Source organism: Balaenoptera acutorostrata, chromosome 5 (assembly GCF_949987535.1).
Source record: "Balaenoptera acutorostrata chromosome 5, mBalAcu1.1, whole genome shotgun sequence".
NCBI lineage: Eukaryota > Metazoa > Chordata > Mammalia > Artiodactyla > Balaenopteridae > Balaenoptera > Balaenoptera acutorostrata.
Window position 1 is genome coordinate 61,832,642 of NC_080068.1, and position 26,970 is coordinate 61,859,611.

General features: G+C 35.1%; 1 protein-coding gene and 1 pseudogene across 6 annotated transcripts in view; one reads left to right on the plus strand and one right to left on the minus strand.

Moving 5' to 3' along the window:
- ADGRL3 (adhesion G protein-coupled receptor L3) overlaps positions 1 to 26,970 on the minus strand; it is an 846,510-nt gene that overhangs the window by 374,724 nt on the left and 444,816 nt on the right. For all 6 annotated transcript variants that reach the window (XM_057547223.1, XM_057547222.1, XM_057547220.1 and 3 more), the window contains one exon: positions 9,352 to 9,461. In XM_057547223.1, the coding sequence (XP_057403206.1) occupies positions 9,352 to 9,461 (110 nt within the window). The remainder of the gene's footprint in view (positions 1 to 9,351; positions 9,462 to 26,970) is intronic.
- LOC103002077 (GTP-binding nuclear protein Ran-like) lies at positions 2,697 to 3,486 on the plus strand (annotated as a pseudogene).

Here is a 26,970-nt window from a genome sequence, read left to right on the forward strand (position 1 = left end):
TTACTATTTCAAATAAAGCTAGTAAGCATGGGTAAACTAATCCCCCAACTTTATTTATGTCTGTAATAACATTTTACTTCCTAAATCAAATATTTTCCTAACTTTGCCAATCCAATTAATTTTTTAATACTCTCAGTTCATCTTGTTTCCTTACAATTAGCATCATGTGTACACTTACATATTATTAATCCACTATAAATATATCTATTTATTCTATCTAGCTGTTGATGCCATTTGATATTTGGTTTATTTGATATAAGTTTACCTTTATGTTATTGTAGAATGTAATATTTTCAAAAATATATATTTTAAAGGAAATATCACTTTATTAAATTTCATTCTGCAAACATATTTTGATTCTTAATAAATCCTAGAAACTTGAAAGAAATTGCTGCTTCATTATTAATGGTATTAATAGTACTAATTGCTGGTTGGTATGTCTCCAAGTCACCCTCCCCCATGTTGACGGCAATCACACTGACTTTATATCAGGTATTAGGACAAGCCAACCTCTTCCCAGCCTCACGCTTTTTGGAACTAATGATCTCTCTGCTTTGAAAGCTCTTTCCCAGGCTTTTTGCCTGACTGTCTCATTCTCATTCTTCAGGTTTCAAATAAATACTCTCTCTTGAGAGCAGTCTTTTATCACACCTATATAAGCTAGCCCTTTTATTGTTTTCTATTGTACAACTGTGTTTATTTTCTTCTTGCATTTTATCATTTATGATTATATGTATTGGTTCATGTGTTTATTATTTGCCTTATCCACGGGACCACCAGATCCATAAGGCCGAACTCTACTTTTCCCCAGCACTTAACACACTGATTAACCCATAATACGTACTGATAAACTTCTATTGGTAGAATTATTTTTGGTGCAAGAACTTAATACTATATATTTTGAAAATAAAAAAAATATATAGTAACTATTTAGAGTGCTTTTACACCTATTAGCATTGATTAGATACAAACTAGATACAAACTAGATACAACTAGATACAACTCTAGGACAAGAGTTGCAAATTTAAGTATATTCAGAAGCCAGGAGATATTTTAAAAGAGTATAATGAACCAGGTACAATAAAATAAGTAATGGAAATTACAGGAAATAGCAAAGAATAGACCCTATTTAAAAGGTGCAGCACCTACTCAGCTCTAGTCTATTGTTGCCCAAGGGAATACAGGTCCAGTGTTTCTCCAGACTTCAGGTTAAATCTGAGTTTTAGGGATTTGGGAGACCTAAGGAAACCCTCTGCAGGCTGAATCTGGTCCAGGACCACTAACCTGCAGCCCTTGCTCAAAAGTCTACTGAGGGATCTGTTTCTTTCTAATTATATATAGGCTCTTTGCCAGCCCCATTCTCATTCCTTGGAAACAACTGAATTTCATGCAGTCCTGATGTCCTAGTCTAGATCATTACAGGACTTAGATCAGATGGACCATTTTGGTAACTGATTCATCCAAATGCAGAGTACTTAAGAGACTGTCCACTAACTCTTGCTCTCTGGATCACTGGATCTTATTTTTTAAGACCTGTTTTTCACCTTTCTTCTTTTGATTCTGGAACTATTACTTTGTATTTCCCACCCTCCCTCCTGCCACAAAAGGCTTCATTTTTCAACTTAAATTAGTCAAAATTGGTTTTTGCAGATTTGCAAACAAGTATTTCTTATTAATATATTAGTTAATTACATTAAAAATAGTTTATTATCTTTGTGCTCCACACTGTGATGGGTATTAGGGCTCAGAAGAATCCCAGCATAAAGGTAAGTCATGATTTCTACCCTGCCCATCTATGGGTTCATCTCCTGTCACTCTTGTGTTTTGTTTTTCATGCAAACACCAAACTGTTTTGGTTTTATATTCACGATAACAGTTACTTATCTTACATTGTCTCATCTGCCAAAAATGACTGCCCTTCTCTTTAAAGTCTACTCATTCTTTAAGATTCAGCTCAAGAGTCATCTCCTCTAGAAAACCTTCCCTGAAGATATACAACCCCACACACCCCCTACAAACATCAGCCGCTATGGGATGGGCATGTCTTCTAGGTGCACTGCTAACATGAAGTGCTTAGTTGCTTTGCTGAACTAGGAACAGTGTAACTTTGGGGACCTTGAGCCTCATTTGGCTAAATTCCTCTATGGCAGAATTTTTATCCTAGCATTCTACCTAGTGTTTAGCATAGTGCCTGGTCTGCAATAGACGTTGCGTGATGAAAGGAAGATAAAAGAGGGAGGTCTTGAAAGCAAATGATATAATCTAGCTGAGAATAATTTCCATAAACATATGAAGCAGCTAGACAAGAATAGGAGAGAATTTAGGGTGAGAACTTCTAAGAAAGTATGTAGTCCACCTACGCTTCCTGTTTTCCAAACTTATAATAGCAATTTTTATGAATATTTCATATTTAGGACATACAATAAAAGTTTAAATTAACTATTAAGTAATTACTGATTCACTTGCAAAAGTTTTATGAATTCTATGTTAGGTGCAAGATACTGTCAAGTAGAAACTATTTAAGAAAGAAACTGGCCCCCGGCCTCTGCGCCGAGCAGGCCTCCGCTCTGTCCGGTCTGCACTTGGAGCAGGCATGAGCCGGGCCCTGGGGGCCGGGGGAGCCGGGCGGGGAAGCAGCGCCCCAGACGCCGTCGCCATGGCGCGCCCTCGCAGCCCCCACCCGCGTTAACATCACGATGGCTGCCCAAGGAGAACCCCAACTTCAGTTCAAACTTACATTGTTTGGTGATGGTGGTACTGGTAAAACTACATTTGTGAAACGTCATCTGACTGATGAATTTGAGAAGAAGTATGTAGCTACGTTGGGTGTTGAGGTCCATCCCCTTGTGTTCCATACCAACAGAGGACCTTATTAAGTTCAATGTATGGGACACAGCTGGTCAGCAGAAACTTGGTGCACTGAGAGATGGCTATTATATCCAAGCTCAAGGTGCCATTATAATGTCTGATGTAACATCGAGAGTTACTTACAAGAACGTGCCTAACTGGCATAGAGATCTGGTACGAGTGTGTGAAAACACCCTCATCATGTTGTATGGCAACAAAGTGGATATTAAGGACAGAAAGGTTAAGTCAAAGTCAATTGTCTTCCACCGAAAGAAGAATCTTCAGTACTATGACATTTCTGCCAAAAGTAACTACAACTTTGAAAAGCTCTTCCTCTGGCTTGCTAGAAAACTGATGGGAGACCCTAACTTGGAGTTCATCGCCATGCCTGCTCTCGCCCCGCCAGAGGTGGTCATGGACCCAGCGTTGGCAGCGCAGTAAGAGCACGATCTAGAGGTTGCTCAGACAACTGCCCTCCCGGATGAAGATGCTGACCTGTGAGAAAGTGAAGCTGGAGCCCAGCGTCAGAAGTCTAGTTTTATAGGCAACTGTCCTGTGATATCAGTGGTGCAGTGTGTTTGCCACTTTATTATATAGCTAAGCAGAACATGTGCTTAATCTTTGGGATGCTGAAGGAGATGAATGGGCTTCGGAGTGAATGTAGCAGTTAAAAAAAAAAAAACCTTCATTTTTTTGGACCCACATATTTAGGTGTTTTGGAACACAGTTGTTTCCTCCTTGAGTTCCAAATATAAGACTGCTACAGTCACATCACAGTATTCAGTGGTGGAATCTTGTTTGTTACTGTCATTCCCATTCCTTTTTGTTTAGAATCAGAATAAAGTTGTATTTCAAATATCTAAAAAGAAAAGAAAAGAAAAGAAAAAAGAAAGAAACTGTGGTGGGAAGAAAAAGGAGAAAGAAAGGAAGAATTTTATTGTTCTTGTTATAAGTATCATTCTAAAAAAGAATTTAGATAACTGACATTCCTCTTATAAAGGGACAATACTTGCTATATTATATGGAGGCATACAGAAGAATAATATGAAAAACAGATTGGTTGCTAGGAGCATTCTAGCATTCTTGAGGAATACAATTACAACATCAAACAATTTGGAAAAACTAAAATTCATATAATCTATATTTTTTACCATAGATCTTCCCTTTGAATTAATAAGGTCTTGTGTGTAGACAAGAGTTTCTTTTGTTTGTCATTTTAGCAATGAACATAATGATTTTAGAGGATTAAATTTTGACCATATTTCCTTTTTTCTTTCAAACATTCAATATGCCTTTATTGAATGTCTCCTATGTATCGGAAACTGGAAAAGGTACTGAGGCATTGGGAATCAAATTATATCTTGACATTCTGTGATATTTTTAAAATTTAACATATGGGTTAATTTCAGCATGAGTTTTAAAATGTGTAATTATTTATTTACATACTAGGAACCAAAGTGTGAACATATTAAAATATGCACTCAGTTGAATATTAGTTGCAAAATGTATTTAGTTATTTATAATTAAATATTTAAAGGTTCTTGTTCATTTTAAATGCTGAAAGATAGTACTTTTTTCTTTTAGTAAAAAAAAGACAAAATAAAAGATTATATAATTAATTATAAATATTAATTTCCAACATTACTTGTTTTGCATGTCTTTTCCATAAAGACAATCACATACATAACTTCAGATGGCTAATATGAATGGTGAGAAAGTCTGTAAATGCTATAAAATAAGATTGGTTTAACCAAACACTCATTTCTAGTGGCTCTCCAGTTGTGTGCTTCCCCCATCTATTTCGAAGAAAATCTACCAGGAGAGAAGATTACTACAATAAATAATATGTACTTTGTATTTTTAAAAAGAAGAAACAAAGAACTGAAGAGAAATGCTGGACTGTGAGAGAAGACAAACACGTTTTGAGTGTAATGTGTGTGAAACTGTATGCCTTGGAAGAAAGACAAATTATCAGCAGGATATAAAGTAAAGCTAAAGTAAAGATTTTTTGCTCAGAAGTACTCTATATAGGTGGTTAGTTGTTTTACTGTTTTCTCTCTAACACAAGTCATCCCTGTAAACTGGCTAAATGAAGGAAGCTCTACTTAAAGATGCCACAATTTCCATCCCAAATCAGGCTAGAAGTGATGGAGTGGGGTGAGAAGAAGGAAGCTGAGAAAACAAAACTGTGGCATTGGTAAATGCTGAGGTTTAACCTCTTGAATATTTGGGTCATCTCCTGGGGAGGAAATATCATGAAGGAGGAAAATCAAACCTCAAAAGAAAAGGCAAAGGCTATAAAAGTCATACTGGAACTAAGGTGTCACAGGAACAGAGAAAAGTATTGATTCAACTGTCCCCAAAACAGGGTATCTGTTGAACCCAAACAAGAAATTACAGACAGTAGAAAGAAAAGATTAAATACAATTTTAGTGATTTGGAAAAAACTGAGTACAAGACACTCAAAAAACTGAGTATAAGACAAATTCAGTAGCCTCACTAAATTGTTTAAAATTCCTAATTTTCCTTATTTTATTTCCTACTGTCATCTTTTTAAAACAAGCCACACCATTTGGTTGATTTAGGTTAAAGTCCTCTTAAAAATTTCAGTGTTCATTTATACACCGATTTACTGACTCCTAAAACTCTGCAAAAATTATTGCAAGCTTATCTTAGATGTTTTTAATTTCCCTTCTCCTGTGTGATACAATAAACTTTGTTGAATTTTTCTATACTACCTCTTATATACTTATATATCGTTAATATTGATATGTTTTTCTATATATTTTTGTTTTTCTATATTTTATATTTTCTTTCTATATTTTCCATGAAAAAGTATCACCTTAAAAATCAATAGTACCATAGAAACATATACACACAGAGCATATATAAAAAAAGGAAATATCAATAATATTTTTCCACATATCAATATTAAGAAAACATTCATAACAAAGTATATCACCATATACACTGCAGTTTATCATCTTAAATTCAAAATGAAAATGGATATTATTAAATTATATAACAAACAGAACCTAAGAGTATTTGTTGTTTGGTTGTTTATTCAGTTGTTCAGTTAGAAAATTTTCAAATATTAATATTGAACCCTAAATATGAAGTCTGTCTGCTACTAATATAATAGGGTCTTTTAACAAGCATATTAATTAAGTACAAGGATTTTCTCCTATAATACAGGTAATTTAAACAACTTTTTAAGTTACTACTTAGATAAGAGCCTCATTCTAAATTGTCGGTGGTATTTTTATAGCACACATTAGTCTTTGCCATAAAGCTTCATTAGGTGTTTGGGAAAATAAAAGTTGCAGTGATTCAGCTGTTTTAAGAAAAGAATACAAACCTCTTAAAAGTAAGCAGCAAAAGAAAGAAGAAAAAGGGTCTGGGCCCTTGAAGCATTTGCTTTCACTATGTACCATTACTGTACTGATGAAAGTTAAATATTGAACACCATTGAATAACTCTTGAAAATATAAAGGGTAAAATCTATGGGGAGAACTATAGCTGCATCCTTAAGAACAGGTATTACAGACAAACTCAACTCTTGGCTCTGCCATTTCCTAGCTATTCTACATTTTACATGAAACATTTTACTTATCCTATTGAGTATGTTTCCTCTTCAGTAAAGTGCTGACACTCATACCTAACAGGGAGGAGACTGTGAGAATTAAATAAAATAATGTATGTAAACATATAAGCCATGTAGTAAATGTTAATAAATGAAAGCTATTTTAATAAGTGAATATTTTCAGCATTGGAAAAATCAGTGTTTTTTTTATGCTGGAGAAAAGAAAAAGAGCTTATTATTAACTAAATCATAACTTGTTAGTAGTCCACCCCTTATCCACGGGGAGTACATTCTAAGACCCACAGTGGATTCCTGAAGCTGCAGATAGTACCAAACCCTATATACACTGTTTTTCTTCCTATACATACATATCTATGATAAAGTTTAATTTATAAATTAGGCACAGTAAGAAAATATCCAAATTTCCAGCATGACTCCTCTTGCCCTTTGGGGCCATTAAAACATGGGTTACTTGAACACAAGCACTATGATAGCTGAAGTGTTACAGATGACTGACTAACAAGTGGGTAGCATATATAGTGGATACACTAAACAGGGGTATGATTCACGTCTCGGGTAGGATGGCATATTTCATCATGCTACTCAGAATGGCACATGATTTTAAACTTATAAATTGTTTATTTCTGGAAAGTTCCATTTAATATTTTCAGACTGAGGTTGACCATGGATAACTGAAACCAAGGAAAGTGAAATCACAGATAACAGGGGACTACTGTACTATAGATGAGGGAAAGTCTATAAGGTGAGATCCAGAAAATTTTAATAGCTTGCCTGAGCTAAAGGATCCAGAATTTTTGTTAAGTACCCAGGCTTCCTGATATCTGGCCATTTTTCTACTAAACGAGCCTACCTTTCAAATGAGTCACTATAGTTTATTTTATGGTTTTTATTTTTTTGGATCATTTTCTTTTAAGTTCATGTTAAATTTTCTAAATGAGTTTCCAGTTACGCATTACACTTTTAACTGAAACATACTGAAGATAATTTAAACAAACACAATTATACTATATCATATAAATTAAACTGTGTATAAACTGGAAAGTGGTTGCACCTGTTTATAATTCTTATTTAATGAAACAATCAGATAAATATTTTAATAAACTATGAACATACTTCTAAGGCAATCAGTACATTTTCAGGATTACCAGAAACCTGAAAATATAGGATATTCAGGAATCAAATTGCCCAACTCTAAAAATTTATAAGACAGAGGAAATCTGTAGTAAACCACAATCCTTTTATACAAAAGTGTATGAGCAAGTTCTTATCTATATTGAAATGATTTAAGGAGATGATTTTTCAGAATGAGTTTGGCAGAGGAATTTGGAGTAGTTATCCTTAAAGGAATTCTGAAGAAATACAGAAAACTGAAGAAACAGCTGTGAAATTCTTTAATTTCTAAAAATTGTGAAAAAAATATTTGACAAAACTTCTTCAGCTTTCATGTTACAGTAATATGATTGTAAGTTTCTTAAAACTGTCTTTAAAAATGAGGCACACCTTATTTAATATTTTTTTAAATGCCTTTGGAAATACCTATTCTACATATTTCAAAGATCTTATTATGCAACCTAAGTATAACTGTCACAGTTCTAAAGTGGACTACAAATTTTATTTCTTTAAAGTATCACTAATGAACAATAAATGGTCATTTAGCTTTATATTTTTATAGAAGGGTTCCTGGAGATAACAATATAAGAAGCATAATCTCAACTGCGATTTCAATAAAACCTATACACTTATGCTTTTTTCACAACAAAGAAAGTAAGATTATAAAACTGCCCTAGATAAACTTTCTCTATTCAATCACACTGTAAATAAAGGAACAATGAAATTTTCTCTTGATTGCTTTCATTATTACTTTTAAATTTCAATTCATTTCTTGCTGGCCAAATTTCTCTATTGTTATTGGAGTACACACACTTACAGCTCATGAGCAATGTGCTGCTTTTTAAATAAACAGCAGTGAGGCAAGCCTAGAACTACCTCTTGACACAGTAAACTTGCTGACCCCCAGATGCTTTGTTTCTTCTGAGATGTCAAGGGAAGATGGAACCTGGGATTTGTTTATGATCCCAGGAGTTTTCTACCTCTGGGATGAGCTGCATAAGATCACTCAGGAAATCTTGAGAATACAGGATTTCCTGAGTGATCTTCACTAAGGTATCCCATGAATAATTAACTAGTCAGATCAAAAATATTTCTTTTGAGATGATGATTCTACCTTTGGATAAAAAAGTCAAAAAGAATGTGTCATTTTTGATTGATTTTTCATTATTCCTGAAGAAAAAAGAAAAGTTGTTGGTATATATCATTTCTGACATAAAGGTTGCAAAGACACAGTTCTTGAGACTGTAAAAGATACATTCTCTAAAGAGTGTTTTAGTTCATGTAATCCTTGTATTTTCTTTCCAATCTGCTCCCTCTGGGTGAATATATTTCTACTTCTCAATATATTGGCAGCACAGGAAGCTTAGATTTAATTGCTCCTATCAAATTCAAGATTTATCATTTTCTATACTACTATATATACAAGTATATTTTTCACTTTCATTTCTGTTTGCTTGGACCTGGAGGGATATAGTACTGGCATACCACTCTTTCATCCTTTTTCTAAATATTTTATATTATTTTATATTGCATTAAGAAAAGAGTTTTAGAATAGATACTGATATACAGAAATGTATAGTCAAAATTAAATGCTGCAGGATCATGCAGGCAACACCTAATTCTTCCAAGGGTGGGGAGAATGTAAGACCCTGAAAAATTAAAATTAGCCAGCGTTTTAATATAATTTATGTGATTATTTTTATGTTTTCATAGAGACTATGTTGTCAATGCATGCAAAACAAAGCTTAATATCTTTCCTTTTTACAAGAAAAGTACAGGAATATACATACTGTAAGGGACACATTCATACTGCACTTCAAGGTATTTATAGGTTCCCGGACATGGGTCTGGAAAAACATCGGGACCTGCCACCACTGCACACTGGGTTCTGTTATTGCACCTGAAGTCAAAAGAGAAGAAAAGAAAAAAATAGTAAGTTTCTACATAGTTAAATGATTATAAACACCAATACCAATTTTATTTTAGTTGCTAATTCACAGATTTAAATAAGGTTTTGGTCAATTTAGGGTTTTAGACTTGTTGAGGAAATATCTATAGTATACCTAAAAAAACAATAGACATTAAAAAATTCATTCAGGCTGAGTTCGGAAGATGGCTGAAGAGTAAGACGTGGAGGGCTTCCCTGGTGGTGCAGTGGTTGAGAATCTGCCTGCTAATGCAGGAGACACGGGTTCGAGCCCTGGTCTGGGAAGATCCCACATGCCACGGAGCAGCTGGGCCTGTGAGCCACAGCTGCTGAGCCTGCGCGTCTGGAGCCTGTGCCCCGCAACGGGAGGGGCCGCGATAGTGAAAGGCCCGTGCACCGCGATGAAGAGCGGTCCCCGCACCGCGATGAAGAGTGGCCCCCACTTGCCGCAACTAGAGAAAGCCCTCGCACGAACCGAAGACCCAGCACAGCCAAAAAAATATAAATAAAATAAATAAATAAAAATAAAGAGTAAGACGTGGAGATCACCTTCCTCCCCAAAGATACATCAGAAATACATCTACACGTGGAACTGCTCCTACAGAACACCTACTGAATGCTGGCAGAAGACCTCAGACCTCCCAAAAGGCAAAAAACTCCCCACGTACCTGGGTAGGGCAAAAGAAAAAAGAAAAAACAGAGACAAAAGAATAGGGATGGGGCCCGCACCAGTGGGAGACAGCTGTGAAGGAGGAAAGGTTTCCACACACTAGGAAGCCCCTTCGCGGGCAGAGACTGCAGGTGGTGGAGGGTGGGAGCTTCGGAGCCACAGAGGAGAGCGCAGCAACAGGGGTGCGGAGGGCAAAGCGGACAGATTCCTGCACAGAGGATGGGTGCCGACCAGCACTCACCAGCCCGAGAGGCTTGTCTGCTCACCCGCCGGGGCGGGCGGGGGCTGGGAGCTGAGGCTCGGGCTTCGGTCGGATCCCAGGGAGAGGACTGGGGTTGGCGGCGTGAACACAGCCTGAAGGGGGCTAGTGCGCCACAGCTAGCTGGGAGGGAGGCCGGGAAAAGGTCTGGACTTGCCAAAGAGGCAAGAGACTTTTTCTTACCTCTTTGTTTCCTGGTGCGCGAGGAGAGGGGATTAAGAGTGCCGCTTAAAGGAGCCCCAGAGACAGGCGCGAGCAGCGGCTATCACCGCGGACCCCAGAGACAGGCATGAGATGCTAAGGCTGCTGCTGCCGCCACCAAGAAGCCTGTGTGCAAGCACAGGTCACTATCCACACCGCCCCTCCCGGGAGCCTGTGCAGCCCGCCACTGCCAGGGTCCCGTGATCCAGGGACAACTTCTTCAGGAGAACAAAGGGTGTGCTTCAGGCTGGTGCAACGTCTCGCCGGCCTCTGCCGCGCAGGCTCGCCCCACCTCCTCCGTACCCCTCCCTCCCCCCGGCCTGAGTGAGCCAGAGCCCCTGAAGCAGCTGCGCCTTTAACCCTGTCCTGTCTGAGCGAAGAACAGACGCCCTCAGGCGACCTACACGCAGAGGCGGGTCCAAATCCAAAGCTGAAACCCAGGAACTATGCGAACAAAGAAGAGAAAGGGAAATTTCTCCCAGCAGCCTCAGAAGCAACGGGTTAAAGCTCCACAAACAACTTCATGTACCTGCATCTGTTGAATACCTGAATAGACAATGAATCATCCCAAATTGAGGAGGTGGATTTTGGGAGCAAGATATATTATTTTTTCCCCTTTTCCTCTTTTTGTGAGTGTATATGTGTATGCTTCTGTGTGAGATATTGTCTGTATAGCTTTGCTTTCACCATTTGTCCTAGGGTTCTGTCAGTCAGTTTTTTGGGTTTTTTTTACTTAAAAAAATTTTTTTTTCTTAATGATTATTTTTTATTTTAATAACTTTATTTTATTTTATCTTACTTTATTTTATTTTATTTTATCCTCTTTCTTTCTTTCTATTTTTTCTCCCTTTTATTCTGAGCCGTGTGCATGAAAGGCTCTTGGTGCTCCAGCCAGGCATCAGGGCTGTGCCTCTGAGGTGGGAGAGCCAACTTCATGACACTGGTCCACAGGAGACCTCCCAGCTCGATGTAATACCAAATGGCGAAAATCTCTCAGAGATCTCCATCTCAACACCAAGACCCCGCTTCACTCAACGACCAGCAAGCTACAGTGCTGGGCATCCTATGCCAAACAACTAGCAAGACAGGAATGCAGCCCCATCCATTAGCAGAGAGGCTGCCTAAAATCATAATAAGGCCACAGACACCCCAAAACACACCACCAGACGTGGACCTGCCCACCAGAAAGACAACATCCAGCCTCATCCACCAGAACACAGGCACTAGTCCCCTCCACCAGGAAGCCTACACAACCCACTAAACCAACCTTAGCCACTGGGGACAGACACCAAAAACAACGGGAACTACAAACCTGCAGCCTGTGAAAAGGAGACCCCAAACACAGTAAGATAAGCAAAATGAGAAGACAGAAAAACACACAGCAGATGAAGGAGCAAGGTAAAAACACATCAGACTTAACAAATGAAGAGGAAATAGGCAGTCTACCTGAAAAAGAATTCAGAGTAATGATAGTAAAGATGGTCCAAAATCTTGGAAATAGAATAGACAAAATGCAAGAAACATGTAACAAGGACCTAGAAGAACTAAAGAGGAAACAAGCAACGATGAACACAATAAATGAAATTAAAAATACTCTAGAAGGGATCAATAGCAGAATAACTGAGGCAGAAGAACGGATAAGTGACCTGGAAGATAAAATAGTGGAAATAACTACTGCAGAGCAGAATAAAGAAAAAAGAATGAAAAGAACTGAGGACAGTCTCAGAGACCTCTGCGACAACATTAAACACACCAACATTTGAATCATAGGGGTCCCAGAAGGAGAAGAGAAAAAGAAAGGGACTGAGAAAATATTTGAAGAGATTATAGTGGAAAATTTCCCTAATATGGGAAAGGAAATAATCAAGTCCTGGAAGCACAGAGAGTCCCATACAGGATAAACCCTAGGAAAAACACACCAAGACACATATTAATCAAACTATCAAAAATTAAATATAAAGAAAACATATTAAAAGCAGCAAGGGAAAAACAACAAATAACACACAAGGGAATCCCCATAAGGTTAACAGCTGATCTTTCAGCAGAAACTCTGCAAGCCAGAAGGGAGCGGCAGGACATATTTAAAGTGATGAAGGAGAAAAACCTACAACCAAGATTACTCTACCCAGCAAGGATCTCATTCAGATTTGATGGAGAAATTAAAACCTTTACAGACAAGCAAAAGCTGAGAGAGTTCAGCACCACCAAACCAGCTTTACAACAAATGCTAAAGGAACTTCTCTAGGCAAGAAACACAAGAGAAGGAAAACACCTACAATAACAAACCCAAAACATTTAAGAAAATGGGAATAGGAACATACATATCGATAATTACCTTAAATGTAAATGGATTAAGTGCTCCCACCAAAAGACACAGATTGGCTGAATGGATACAAAAACAAGACCCATATACATGCTGTCTACAAGAGACCCACTTCAGACCTAGGGACACATACAGACTGAAAGTGAGGGGATGGAAAAAGATATTCCATGCAAATGGAAATCAAAAGAAAGCTGGAGTAGCAATTCTCATATCAGAAAAAATAGACTTTAAAATAAAGACTATTACAAGAGACAAAGAAGGACACTACATAATGATCAATGGATCAATTCAAGAAGAAGATATAACAATTGTAAATATTTATGCACCCAACATAGGAGCACCTCAATACATAAGGCAAATACTAACAGCCATAAAAGGGGAAATCGACAGTAACACAATTATAGTAGGGGACTTTAACACCCCACTTTCACCAATGGACAGATCATCCAAAATGAAAATAAATAAGGAAACACAAGCTTTAAATGATACATTAAACAAGATGGACTTAATTGATATTTATAGGACATTCCACCCAAAATCAACAGAATACACATTTTTCTCAAGTGCTCATGGAACATTCTCCAGGACAGATCATATCTTGGATCACAAATCAAGCCTTGGTAAATTTAAGAAAATTGAAATTGTATCAAGTATCTTTTCCGACCACAACGCTATGAGACTAGATATCAATTACAGGAAAAGATCTGTAAAAAATGTAAACACATGGAGGGTAACAATACACTACTTAATAACAAAGTGATCACTGAAGAAATCAAAGGGGAAATCAAAAAATACCTAGAAACAAATCACAATGGAGACACGACGACCCAAAACCTATGGGATGCAGCAAAAGCAATTCTAAGAGGGGAAGTTTATAGCAATACAATCCTACCTCAAGACACAGGAAGCATCTCAAATAAACAACCTAACCTTGCACCTAAAGCAATTAGAGAAAGAAGAACAAAAAAAACCCAAAGTTAGCAGAAGGAAAGAAATCACAAAGATCAGATCAGAAATAAATGAAAAAGAAATGAAGGAAACAAGAGCAAAGAGCAATAAAACTAAAAGTTGGTTCTTTAAGAAGATAAACAAAATAGATAAACCATTAGCCAGATTCATCAAGAAAAAAAGGGAGAAGACTCAAATCAATAGAATTAGAAATGAAAAAGGAGAGGTAACCACTGACACTGCAGAAATACAAAAGATCATGAGAGATTACTCCAAGCAACTCTATGCCAATAAAATGGACAACCTCGAAGAAATGGACAAATTCTTAGAAAAGTGCAACCTTCTGAGACTGAACCAGGAAGAAATAGAAAATATGAACAGACCAATCACAAGCACTGAAATGGAAACTGTGATTAAAAATCTTCCAACAAACAAAAGCCCAGGACCAGATGGCTTCACAGGCGTATTCTATCAAACATTTGGAGAAGAGCTAACACCTATCCCTCTCAAACTCTTCCAAAATATTGCAGAGGGAGGAACACTCCGCAACACATTCTACGAGGCCAACATCACCCTGATACCAAAACCAGACAAAGATGTCACAAAGAAAGAAAACTACAGGCCAATATCACTGATGAACATAGATGCAAAAGTCCTCAACAAAATACTAGCAAACAGAATCCAACTGCACATTAAAAGGATCATACAGCATGATCAAATGGGGTTTATTACAGGAATGCAAGGATTCTTCAATATATGCAAGTCAATCCATGTGATACACCATATTAACAAATTGAAGGAGAAAAACCATATGATCATCTCAATAGATGCAGAGAAAGCTTTCAAGAAAATTCAACACCCATTTATGATGAAAGCCCTGCAGAAAGTAGGCATAGAGGGAACTTTCCTCAACATAATAAAGGCCATATATGACAAACCCACAGCTAACATCGTCCTCAATGGTGAAAAACTGAAACCGTTTCCACTAAGATCAGGAACAAGGCAAGGTTGACCACTCTCACCACTATTATTCAACATAGTTTTGGAAGTTTTAGCCACTGCAATCAGAGAAGAAAAAGAAATAAAAGGAATCCACATCGGAAAAGAAGAAGTAAAGCTGTCACTGTTTGCAGATGACATGATACTATACATAGAGAATCCTAAAGATGCTACCAGAAAACTACTAGAGCTAATCAATGAATTTGGTAAAGTAGCAGGATACAAAATTAATGCACAGAAATCTCTTGCATTCCTATACACTAATGATGAAAAATCTGAAAGTGAAATTAAGAAAACACTCCCATTTACCATTGCAACAAAAAGAATAAAATATCTAGGAATAAACCTACCAAGGAGATAAAAGACCTGTATGCAGAAAATTATAAGACACTGATGAAAGAAATTAAAGATGATACAAATAGATGGAGAGATATACCATGTTCTTGGATTGGGAGAATCAACATTGTGAAAATGACTCTACTACTCAAAGCAATCTACAGATTCAATGCAATCCCTATCAAACTACCACTGGCATTTTTCACAGAACTAGAACAAAAAATTTCACAATTTGTATGGAAACACAAAAGACCCTGAATAGCCAAAGCAATCTTGAGAACGAAAAACAGATCTGGAGCAATCAGGCTCCCTGACTTCAGACTATACTACAAAGCTACAGTAATCAAGACAGTATGGTACTGGCACAAAAACAGAAATATAGATCAATGGAACAGGATAGAAAGCCCAGAGATAAACGCACACACATATGGTCACCTTATGTTTGATAAAGGAGGCAAGCATATACAGTGGAGAAAAGACAGCCTCTTCAATAAGTGGTGCTGGGAAAACTGGACAGCTACATGTAAAAGTATGAAATTAGAACACTCCCTAACACCATACACAAAAATAAACTCAAAATGGATTAAAGACCTAAATGTAAGGCCAGACACTATCAAACTCTTAGAGGAAAACATAGGAAAAACACTCTATGACATAAATCAAGCAAGATCCTTTTTGACCCACCTTCTAGAGAAATGGAAATAAAAACAAAAATAAACAAATGGGACCTAATGAAACTTCAAAGCTTTTGCACAGCAAAGGAAACCATAAACAAGACGAAAAGACAATCCTCAGAATGGGAGAAAATATTTGCAAATGAAGCAACTGAGAAAGGATTAATCTCCAAGATTTACAAGCAGCTCATACAGCTCAATAACAAAAAAACAAACAGCCCAATCCAAAAATGGGCAGAAGACCTAAATAGACATTTCTCCAAGGAAGATATACAGATTGCCAACAGACACATGAAAGAATGCTCAACATCATTAATCATTAGAGAAATGCGAATCAAAACTACAATGAGATATCACCTCACACTGGTCAGAATGGCCATCATCAAAAAATCTAGAAACAATAAATGCTGGAGAGGGTGTGTAGAAAAGTGAACACTCTTGCACTGTTGGTGGGAATGTACATTGATACAGCCACTATGGAGAACAGTATGGAGGTTCCGTAAAAAACTAAAAATAGAACTACCATACGACCCAGCAATCCCACTGCTGGGCATATACCCTGAGAAATCCATAATTCAAAAAGAGTCATGTACCAAAATGTTCATTGCAGCTCTATTTACAATAGCTAGGACATGGAAGCAACCTAAGTGTCCATCATTGGATGAATGGATAAAGAAGATGTGGCACATATATACAATGGAATATTACTCAGCCATAAAAAGAAATGAAATGGAGGTATTTGTAGTGAAGTGTATGGAGTTAGATTCTGTCATACAGAGTGAAGTAAGTCAGAAAGAGAAAAAGAAATACAGTATGCTAACACATATATATGGAATCTAAGGAAAAAAAAAAAAAGGTCATGAAGAACCTAAGGGCAAGACAAGAATAGACACAGACCTACTAGAGAATGGACTTGAGGATATGGGGAGGGGGAAGGGTAAGCTGTGACAAAGTGAGAGAGTGGCATGGACATATATACACTACCAAACGTAAAATAGATAGCTAGTGGGAAGCAACCGCCTAGCACAGGGAGATCAGCTCGGTGCTGTGTGACCACCTAGAGGGGTGGGATAGGGAGGGTGGGAGGGAGGGAGGGAGATGCAAGAGGGAAGAGATATGGGAACATATGTATATGTATAACTGATTCACTTTGTTATTAAGCAGAAACTAACACACCATTGTAAAGCAAGTATACTTCAATAAAGATGTTAAAAAAAATAAAAAATAAAAAATTCATTCAGTGTATTTATATTAACTAATTTAATATGTGATTGAACACAGCATGATTTTGAGTTAGGAGTTAAATACTGCTTAAGCAATATTAACTGGCCCATAGGATATTGCCAATGTGAAGACAGGATGATTTGGTAGGAAAAACTCACTCTCTTATAAAAAAGTAATTAAGAAAATAGAACCACAGAGCTTTAATTAGGCAGTAGTAAAATAAATTCACTGATTATCATATTATTTATTTTATAGGCAGTGAACATATGGTGTTGAAATGCTTTTAGCTAAACCTAAAAAATAAAATCAGTAAAAACTTTAAATATTAAAATATATCTAAAAATTTAATTTATATAAACTAATATAATAATAAACTAATCCCATAAGTAAAACCATTTTTAAGAATGGACTCATGTTCCTCATGTACAGCCAAATAATGACACTAACCTTACAGATTGCTATTCACAAATGCCAATATCCTATAATTTAAAATAACTTTAAATCTCCAAAGAGAATAATCAGACATCACTATTGAAATAGAAACACAAACTAGGCATATTTTGTGGCAATTGGGCTAAACAGATCTGGGTTAGCAGATTTACTCATAGGTTAATAAATATACATATAATGAAATTGATTCTTACTCTGAAAAAGACACCCAAGGTCAGAGTGGCCTCCTTACAGTAAATTTTACTGTGAAACTTTCTAGACCCAATAGCGTTCCTCCCTTCCTTCCTCCCTTCCTCTCCCTCCCTCTCTTCCTTTCTTCCTTCCTTCTTTCTTTTCTTTTCTTTCTTTTTCTTTCCTCCCTTCCTTCCATCCTTCCTTCCTTCCCTTCTTTCTTTCCTTCCTTTCTTAAAAAGATGCTTCCTTTTATGATAAGACCAATACCTCTGAATCCTTGCTAGGCTACTACTTGGATAAGGAGCATTTAGGGCAGAACTCATTTTGATTTAGAGTGAAAATGCTTTGATTTTACTCAAGGCTATCATTTGCCAGGCTTACTGAGGATTTTATTTAGTCCCTAAATTAAAATTGATTCATTAGTAAATGTCTTAAACTGAAAAATACATTTCGTGTTATCAGTGAAAGATTAATAAAAGCCAATATTCCATTCTCATCAGTCAGTTTAGCATAACAGCTAATCCTGAGGGTCAACATGTTCTAAAGTTCTCTTGCGTAGATTTAGTGTCTAAAGATGATTATCAGACAATTGTATAATAACATTAATGTAAATGTGGCTGTCCTCAACATGCATTACAAATAGGTAGTGCAAGTATTTTAGTGTATTGACACTTTTTAAAAATAGCAGTACTTTCCTATTACATAGAAAACCCTTTAGAGGAAGCTGTCTCAAGTTAAAAGACATGTTTTTGCAGTTAAAGCAATACAGTTTTCACATCACGCCTTGAAAAAATAAACTCATAAATCTATCTCAGAATTTTATACAATGAGCAGCTATATAAACTCAGTTATATCCATAATTGTTACAGAAACAATCAGTTATTATCAGAAATGCATTCAAAGTAAAAATAATGAAAAATGAAAGTATACATGATAAAATTTGATGATATTTAAATATTCTGTAAATATAATATAATTGCTGATCTCAAATCATTAAATTATAATGTTTAAAATAAATATATATATATACATATTATATATATTATGTTTTGTCTCTTGGCCTCCTGTTGTTTTACTGCCTACTATCGTACTTTTTTCTAATTACTACAGCTCTTATAATAATAAAATTAATTTACAATCTGTGTCTATTCTTATAATTTTCAGATGTAAATGGGCAATTACAAATCTTTTATTATTTAAACAATCAATGTTTGATATCAACAAACCAAATTACTAGTCATTTTTGAGTAGGGCATAAAGGTTAAAATTTACAATTATGGAAGTGTTTGTTTCACAGAAAAGTGTCTTGAATCAAAAAGAATTTCACATGGTTGTATATGTATAGATCAGATATTAAAATATAATATGGACATTAGACACATCCATCCATCCATCTAGTTATCTAAACATGTGAACTGATCATTTGCATATTATAACTATTTAATTTACAAAAATACTAATTATTTATGTATATGTAAAAAAACTGAAATAAGCGACATTTGTTATGAACATTAGACACTGTAATGAGTCCCAAATATCTTACTTAATGTTAACCAAAGAAGAATCAAGAAAGCCTTCTACCTGATGAGACAGTGTATGTGAAGAGGTATATAAACAAACACATTCTACACAAATAATATACTGCAGTCATTGTCATCATTGTTCTGTAGAAAACAATGCTTTACAGCATTTACTTTTCAAAATAATTTATATTCTATTATGATTTCTATATCAAATGCTTTTTATAAATTAAGATACTGAAAAATCAAAAGGTAGGCAACCTCTGGAATATTATTTTTGTATAAGATATAATACTGATTGTTTAAAGACTAGCTACATTTCAAAAACAGGAGTTTAAAAGTCTGTCTTCTTTCTTTTTTATGATTTCAGTCGCTGTGAGTCAAAATGAAATTAACCTTAATATTAGATTAAAGATTATTGATCAATTTACACCAGTAAGAGTACTTTTATAATTATATCAAAGTCGTCAAAAGTAAATTCATCCTAAAATACTCTTGATGATAAAAGGGAAATAAAATAGTTGAATGTTCCAATGTGCTTTACACTCAGATTTTTCTTTATATTTACTTTTAATTTAAATATAAATTAAAAAATGATTTTCAGTAACCCTGATATTAAGGATATTCTTAAAACCCATAGTAAAGGATGAGAAAAAAGACTACAATGATATGGTCAAATGTATCCTAATCTACTAATATTCACAGAAAAAAATGCCATAATCTTATAAAAGCATTAAGGCTTCAACTTTTGATAAAAGTTTCAATATTTTTTCATCGGAAAATTTATGCAATAAAATTTTTCTACCCCAACAGTAGACAATTTTCAAATAAAGTATTTGATAAAAAAAAAAAGCAGATGACAATAACAAATACCAGATAGAATTCTCAAAGGAATCTCTTGGAGTTTCAATTTTTACACATATAACACGGAGGTTAGTTATTTTACTACCTCACAGAGTTGACGTGCTTATAAAAATGCATTAAAAATTTGTAAAGTATCACATAAATGCACACGGTATACTATTTGTTGCTGTACCTATCCACATTGTTATCATTATTAACATCAGTCATTTGCTTTGGGATGGGTTATTAACACTTCATTCCAGATAGACTGAGTCTTTTGAGAGAAACCTACAACACAGAAGAAGTGACACACAGACAAGCACACAGATGCTTTGGATTGAGAGTAGAAACAGGAAAAAACAGATTCACGTTTTTTTAAAAAAGAAAGCCAAATAAATTAGTTGTATGCAAAGTACATTACCCAGGATACCATAAGTTTGAGATTTATAGTAATGCTTTAAACTTATCAAACATGTTCACATATATCCTACTTGTCACTTCTTTTTGAGATGAATGTTACTAGTACCAATTTCACAGAGGAGGGAATAGGTATGGTGATGTTGAATAACTTTTCAGACTCTCAGTAATCAAATAATCATCACTGGACTCCAGAACAGTGACCTGAAAAGCACTAACCTATTGTCTCCTGAGCGTGTGAGTCATACATCTCATGGTCACTCTGGGAAACTAATTTAATTCACTCTTATATGTTGTCAGGAGTACTATGATGATCTGATGAGGTAAAGATCAGCTATGAAATATCTAACTGGCCCAGGATTCATTCAGTTGTGGTGTGAATCAGGCATTCCAAGGAAGCTCTGAATTTAAATTAACATTACATAACCAGGCCCTCTCAATTCAAATTGGAATGCAGCAATCAGAAAGATCAATCTCTGAACATAAGGTGGAAGGAGTAATAAGATAAATGAGTATTTCTTTATATATAGACTATTCCAAAAGAAAAAAAGAAACACAAAAACATGCCATTTTAATTCAACCCACATTCAAAGCTCCAACTTAAGTATATTTGCCATCTATTGATAAAGTTTATTTAATAAATATTATGTAATATGTTGAATGCTATTGGTTATTAGCACTAATTTTAAAGTAGTATTGCTTAACTTAAAAAGAGGTCTTATGATGACTGCTAGGGAAGATAAACATAATTACAGGATTAGAAATTAGACAGAATTATTTGATGCTAACTTATTCATTCCAATATGATTCATAGCAGTATAAGAACAAAATTGGTTAAGAACGATAATGAAAAAGTCACCTCTGGGGCAAAGAAGTTCCTTTATTTGCCACAACATACTGCAGCATATAATAAAAATGATATTGCTAGGTTTATGCACAAATCATCTATTCAGTAAGTTATTATATATAAAATAAATGAACCAACTTCTTTTCTGCTAAATTTAGGAAAGTGTTGTTTGTTTTAACTTCCATATCTAGATAATAATTAGCAGCCCATTTTCTCCCGTTTAGTTACAACAAATTTATAGGTGAAGCATATAAAATGAATCTTAAGTATAACTATGTTTTAAAACATTCTTACATAAGAGACATATAAGGATTGTATTGGTTGGTTCCATAGCTCTAGTAATCTAATATGGTACAATTAAAATAATTTAAATAAAATATTGTTGTATTTCTCTACTAGGAGGGTAATCCATAGGGTTCGCCCTTAAAAAATCCAATTACATATTCTTATTATGCTCTTACATCAGTGTGTACAAAAAAGCCAATCCTACGAATGCTCCGAAACGTCTCAATTAATGCTTCAGTCATGCAAATATATAAAACTCCATTTAAAATAATTGGAATAACAAGATATGATGGTGTAAAAAAAACATACTTTGTGGGTGTCTCTTTGTTAGCAAAATTAGTCATATGAATTTATATTAGTATTTATCAAATGACTGATGAAGAAATACATACACTGAGTATACTCAAGTAATTCCCAGCATCTAAAATATGGCAAATCAGTGTTTAAATCATATAAGAATAAGGCATTATGTTCCAAGAGAAAAATGTTTTAAAGATAACTATTCATGCAAAAAACAAGGCACTACCATCATGACACATTAATATTTAAAATCTAAAAATGTTTCTCAAGATTGCTGTGGCTATTCGGGGTCTTTTGTGTCTTCATACAAATTTTAAGATATTTTGTTCTGGTTCTGTGAAAAATGCCATTGGTAATTTGATAGGGATTGCATTGAATCTGTAGATTTCCTTGGGTAGTATAGTCATTTTGACAATATGGATTCTTCCAATCCAAGAACATGGTATATCTTTCCATCTGTTTGTGTCATCTTTAATTTCTTTCATCAGTGTCTTATAGTTTTCAGAGTACAGGTTTTTGTCACTTTAGGTAGGTTTATTCCTAGGTATTTTATTCTTTTAGATACGATGGTAAATGGGATTGTTTCTTGAATTTCTCTTTCGGATCTTTCATTGTTAGTGTATAGAAATGCAACAGATTTCTGTGTATTAATTTTGTAACCTGCAACTTTACCAAATTCATTGATGAGCTCTAGTAGTTTTCTGGTAGCGTCTTTAGGATTTTCTATGTGTAGTATTATGTCATCTGTATACAGTGACAGTTTAAGTTCTTCTTTTCCAATTTGGATTCCTTTTACTTCTTTTCCTTCTCTGACTGGCGTAGCTAGGACTTCCAAAACTATGTTGAATAAAAGTGGCAAGAGTGGACATCCTTGTCTTGTTCCTGATCTTAGAGGAAGTACTTTCAGCTTTTCACCACTGAGTATGATGTTAGCTGTAGGTTTGTCGTATATGGCCTTTACTATGTTGAGGTATGTTCTCTCTATGCCCACTTTCTGGAGAGTTTTTATCATAAATAGGTGTTGATTTTTGTCAAAAGCTTTTTCTGCATCTATTGAGATGATCATATTGTTTTTATTCTTCAATTTGTTGATGTGGGGTATCACACTGATTGACACTGAAAAATCCTTGCATCCCTGGGATAAGTCACACTTGATCATGGTGTATGATCCTTTTAATGTATTATTCGATTCAGTTTGCTGGTATTTTGTTGAGGATTTTTGTGTCTACGTCCATCAGTGATATTGGCCTATAATTTTCATTTTTTGTGGTATCTTTGTCTGGTTTTGGTATCAGGGTGGGCTCATAGAATGAGTTTGGGGGTGTTCCTTCCTCTGCAATTTTCTTGGAACAGTTTCAGAAGGATAGGTGTTAGCTCTTCTCTAAATGTTTGATAGAATTTGCCTGTGAAGCCATCTGGTCCTTTAAGTAATCAGGGTAACTAGGAGTTTTTAATTCTCAGGATGAAATGTAGCAATATAAAAAAACCCATAAATTCATATGTGAATATCAAGAGTATTTTGCTCAATGTCCATAAACAGAAAAGAACAACTCTCTTTTCCTCAAGACAGTACTTTCCCTATGTGCCACTGCCTGTCGCTCTGAGACCTGCAAATACGTCATTCATTTTGGACTTGCCTGGGAAGAATAAGGCAAATATCTCATGGTAGAATATGAATATATATATATATCACAAAGGAATCATGTAGATCTCAATTAGTAAGAGAACAAAATGGTCAGAAAAAACGAAATCAATCATCATAAATATTAAAAATTTTCTCTAATTCTTATATTGTATATCTACACCTAGCATTCACACAGGAATTTTCAATGTTGTCCACATACACTTTAAGTGGCAATTTAAGAAGAGTAACAGAAGTGATAAGGCCCTTGTTTGCTGTTTTTATTTTTGAGAACATTGATTCTAAATCATAAACTAAAAATATAGTAAGATCTTACAGAACAGATCGTGACAATGTATTTAAACCAAGTTCTATGATTCACAAGGTGATTCTTTAGCCTCAAGTCTTTCATTTTCTATATTCTTTTATATTTCATTTCACAAACATTCTTTACATTAGAAAAATGTGATGTGACAGAAGCAAGTGAAAACATGACCAAAATGATGAGTGGGGAGAACTATAGAAACTAGGATACTATGTTAGTTTTCTTATTGCTTCTGGAACAAATTACCACAAACTTAGTGGCTTAAAACAATGCAAATCTATTCTCTTATAGGTCTGGAGGTAGAAGTCCAAAATGAGTCTTCTACGGCTAAGACAAAGGTATTGGCAGAGTTTGTCCCACATGGAGGCTCTGAGGAGAATCTGTTTTCTTGCCTTTTTTCAGTTTCTAGAGGCTGTGCCCTCATTTGTTGGCTTGTGACCCCACACCACATCACCTTTCTTCACCCTGATTCTGACATGGCACTGCCTTCTTCCTTCTTTGCCCTTCTTGCTTCCCTCTTATAAGGACCCTTGTGATCACATTTAAGGCCCACCTCCATAATCCAGGATAATGGCCCACCTCAAGAACCTTAACATCATCACATAAGTAAAGTTCTTTTAGCCATATAAAGTACAATTCACAGATTATGGGGATAAGGATGGCAATATCATTGGGGGGCTATTATTCGGCCCACCACAAGTGCTAAGCAAAAAGACATATTGAGACTGTCTCCTGAGGTGGTCACTTTGTAGAAGTCTTACATGGGAAGATGCATATCATTACAGTGGAGCATGGCTAAGGTGTTTAATGTCTCCCTAATATACAGTTTTATTTATTAAAAGGATGCCTAGGCCTCCACTTACATACACTATCTTTCAGTACAAACAAATGGTTTGATTATAGTTTGGCTAAAAACCATCGTATTATATGTTTGTTTTGTTGGATCACAATGGAATTTTCAGTGCATAAAGCTTATTGTGATAGATGTGAGAAACTGAGCTAGATTTGCCTGACCCATATAGGTTACTTTTAGAGCATTTTACAGAAATTGGGTCATTGTTTCAATTTGGAACTTCGTAAAGTTTAAAATATCAAACATAAAACTTCATAAAATGTGAAATATCAAACATTAAGAAATTATTAATGAAACCCAACTGATTCATATTAAACTGAATTCATGTTTCAGTGTCATTACACCTTTCTGTGAATAAATAAAAGGTGACTATTTCACATTCACAGATTTAAATAAATAATTTTATTTTGACAAAATTCAATTTAAAATACTAATTCTGTACTGCACTAAAAAGATATTATTTGTCTATGCTCTAAACTATTTCAGTAGCAATTTGAAAAATAGGGAACTTTTCAGATTCTCTTATTATAGTATAAATTTACAAGTTTATGAACCTTAAGGGTTTATTATTGGGAATTTTTCAAACTGACTTAATAATATTTTGAAAACATTGAAATATGTTTGAAAATGCAGTAATCTTGCAAGGAAGTCCAATTTCCAAATATTCCACATATCTCTGGGTAATGTTTGATAGAATAAATTATCATAATCATCAGTCAGCATCCACAGAATATTTATGGAGCTCATTCCAAAAATAAAATGATTAGCTATGTTAGGCATGAATACAATTCATAGAAGCATGCGTTGACAATAAATGGAAATGTGCATTTAAAATTAACATGTTCACAAACATTGCTTGGAAAAGTATTTCAGTCCTGAGTTATGTCAGTGATTTCTAAGCTGTAATCTTCTAGTAGTAGCTGAATGCTATAACAATGGTTACATAGAATTATGAGAAACTTTTCATTTAAAAATAATTGGAATTGCATCTGTATTAGTTTATTACTGTCTACTTGCAGTAGCATATCAGAGCTGAACATTCTTTACTTGCATGTATGGTTAACCAAATAAATCTGTGTGTGTGTATGAATTCATTATCTGAAAGTACAGCCGCAAATGGAGGTATTACTTGTTTTCTTCTAAATAAAAAGGAACAATATTTTATATGTATGTATTTTTCTTAAGTGAAGACAATGTTCACTTTGCAGAGAATTAGATTTTTTTTCAAGTCAGAGACAGACATAATTGATTACACTTCCTAAGAGTGCTGCAAGACACTCTTTTCTTCCCTGAGCTACAAGAATATCCTATCTGCCAAGACACAGCTAAGACAAGAGATGTCATACTGATTCATTTAGTTAAGTCTTTTTTCTTGTCAATGTGTAAAATTTCCAAATCAAACTATGTATGTATGAGAAAAATAAAAAGAAATAAATTCAAACCTTGAGAAAGAGAATTGCAACGGAAAAGGAATTTTACTAATGTTGGCTACTGAAGTCAGTTAACATGAAAACCAAGGAACAACATAAGATGAGCTCGGAAAAATGTCTTTGGCTTCCTCACCTTTGCTTTCAATAAAGTGCTAAATGAAAGCAAATGAATAACTCTGTGTGTGTGTGTGTGTATGCACCCATGTAGGCACATGCACACACTCATATATACACATTTATATACATATAAAAAGACTTCCAAAGCAGACTATACAGCAGAAATAAACTTTGTCTGTGTCCTCATACATAAATTTTTTTGAAGAGTGCAGTAGTAAAATTCATATTACACAAAAATAATTTTAATCATCTTCATGCTTTATAAGTATAATGTACCTGGTGCAGCACAACAAATTATGAAAGAAAGCCCCCATGTGCCAGTGACTGAAGACCAATAATTCTCACGGTCCCCTCTCCTCTGAGATGTTTCATCTCTCACTTCTGGTACTTGGCCTTGTTGGGCTACCTCTGTTGAATTAAGTCCAGTCATGACCTCAGACAGAGACTCATCTCAAGCATATATCCTACCTGCTTTGAATTATGGTATCATCAGGAAGCAATAAGTACAAGAGAAATGCAAAGACATTTCTATTGGTATCAGAATGCTTTAGGCTTCAAAAAACAGCAAATACAAATTAAAGTGGCTGAAAAATAAGGGTTGCATTATCTCACATATTAAAAATTGGAAGATGAGTTGATTCAAGTTGGTTAATTCAGAGATTTACA